Source organism: Hyalella azteca, unplaced genomic scaffold, assembly GCF_000764305.2.
Source record: "Hyalella azteca isolate HAZT.00-mixed unplaced genomic scaffold, Hazt_2.0.2 contig5164, whole genome shotgun sequence".
Lineage (NCBI taxonomy): Eukaryota > Metazoa > Arthropoda > Malacostraca > Amphipoda > Hyalellidae > Hyalella > Hyalella azteca.
The window spans coordinates 70,358-71,961 of record NW_025935363.1 but is presented as its reverse complement, the minus strand read 5'-3'; the positions used below and the strand labels follow the sequence as shown (position 1 = coordinate 71,961).

At 44.1% G+C, this 1,604-nt stretch overlaps 1 protein-coding gene across 1 annotated transcript in view; it reads left to right on the top strand.

Annotated features, from left to right (window-relative positions):
• Positions 1-1,604, top strand: part of LOC108664892 (ATP-citrate synthase) — a gene marked incomplete in the record, with an annotated part of 32,499 nt that overhangs the window by 17,474 nt on the left and 13,421 nt on the right. Inside the window, 2 exon segments of the mRNA XM_047880311.1 lie at positions 11-142; positions 1,222-1,240. Of these exon segments, the coding sequence (XP_047736267.1) occupies positions 11-142; positions 1,222-1,240 (151 nt within the window).

Here is a 1,604-nt window from a genome sequence, read left to right as displayed (position 1 = left end):
CTCCCCCCAGAGCGCGACGCCCCCCACCGCGGGGAGCGCAGCCGCCACGGGGGGCCCGGGGGCCGCGGCCCCCTCCTCGACGCAGCTCTTCCACTCGGGCACGCGGGCCATCATCTGGGGCATGCAGACCCGCGCTGTGCAGGTGGGTCATCCTGACTCACTTGTGATCTTGGGTCACGGATATTGACCCTGACTCTGACCCTACCCAGAAATATTTGTAATGAAGTCGCTAGTTCGCCACCAAGCGGAAAGCTCGTCAAACATTCGCATCAAATATACAGTGTATATATGATTATTTAAATTAATCAAACTTACTTGACTTATGTATAGAATTATATAGTCATAAAGTAATTTTTCTATTCAATTATATATAGTGCGTGCCGGCTATGATATCCTCTTATAAAGACTACGCGGTCACGAGTACCTATATATATGATGCGTCCCAATGCATCAATATACAGGATATATTTGATGAAACATATACAGGGCATGCTGGACGTTGACAGTAAAGTTGCCGTCTGTTGACAGGGCATGCTGGACGTTGACAGTAAAGTTGCCGTCTGTTGACAGGGCATGCTTATTGACCCTGACCCTACCCAGGGCGGCCATCTTGGGTCACGTATATTGACCCTGACCCTACCCAGAAATATTTTTAATGAAGTCGCCAGTTTGCCAGGCGAAGCGAAAAGCTCGTCAGAAATTCGCATCGAATATACGGGCTATATTGCTTATATGAATTAGTCAAATTAATTAACTTACTTGATTTATGTATAGAATTATATAGGCATAAAGTAATTTTATATTAAGTTATATATAGTGCGTGCTGACTATGATATCCTCTTATAAGGACTATACGGTCACGAGTACCTATATAGATGATACGCCCCTATACCCATCCTTATACTAAATAAATGAAAATAAAAATCCTAGGGCAGTTAAGATTCGAAATCAAAGAACACCCAAGAATCCAAATGAATCCCAAAGGCATCATCATGTATCTAGTACATTCATTGTTAAGGGTAGTATAGGATTTGCTTGTTCATATGGGACTTTTTCTCTAAGTAGATTTACTTTTACTCCATTTGTAAATTAAATGAAAATCTCAATTTTCCATGCTTATCCAGGATTTTATTTACAGTCTGTGTGAAGTGACAAAAATAAGTAAACTTTATATTGANGGGCATGCTGAACGTTGACAGTAAAGTTCCTGTCTGTTGACAGGGCATGTTGGACGTTGACAGTAAAGTTCCTGTTGTTGACAGGGCATGCTGGACGTTGACTGTAAAGTTCCCGTCTGTTGACAGGGCATGCTGGACATTGACAGTAAAGTTGCCGTCTGTTGACAGGGCATGCTGGACGTTGACTGTAAAGTTCCCGTCTGTTGACAGGGCATGCTGGACGTTGACTGTAAAGTTCCCGTCTCTTGACAGGGCATGCTGGACATTGACAGTAAAGTTCCCGTCTGTTGACAGGGCATGCTGGACGTTGACAGTAAAGTTCCCGTCTGTTGACAGGGCATGCTGGACGTTGACAGTAAAGTTCCCGTCTGTTGACAGGGCATGCTGGACGTTGACAGTAAAGTTCCTGTCTGTTGACAGGGCATG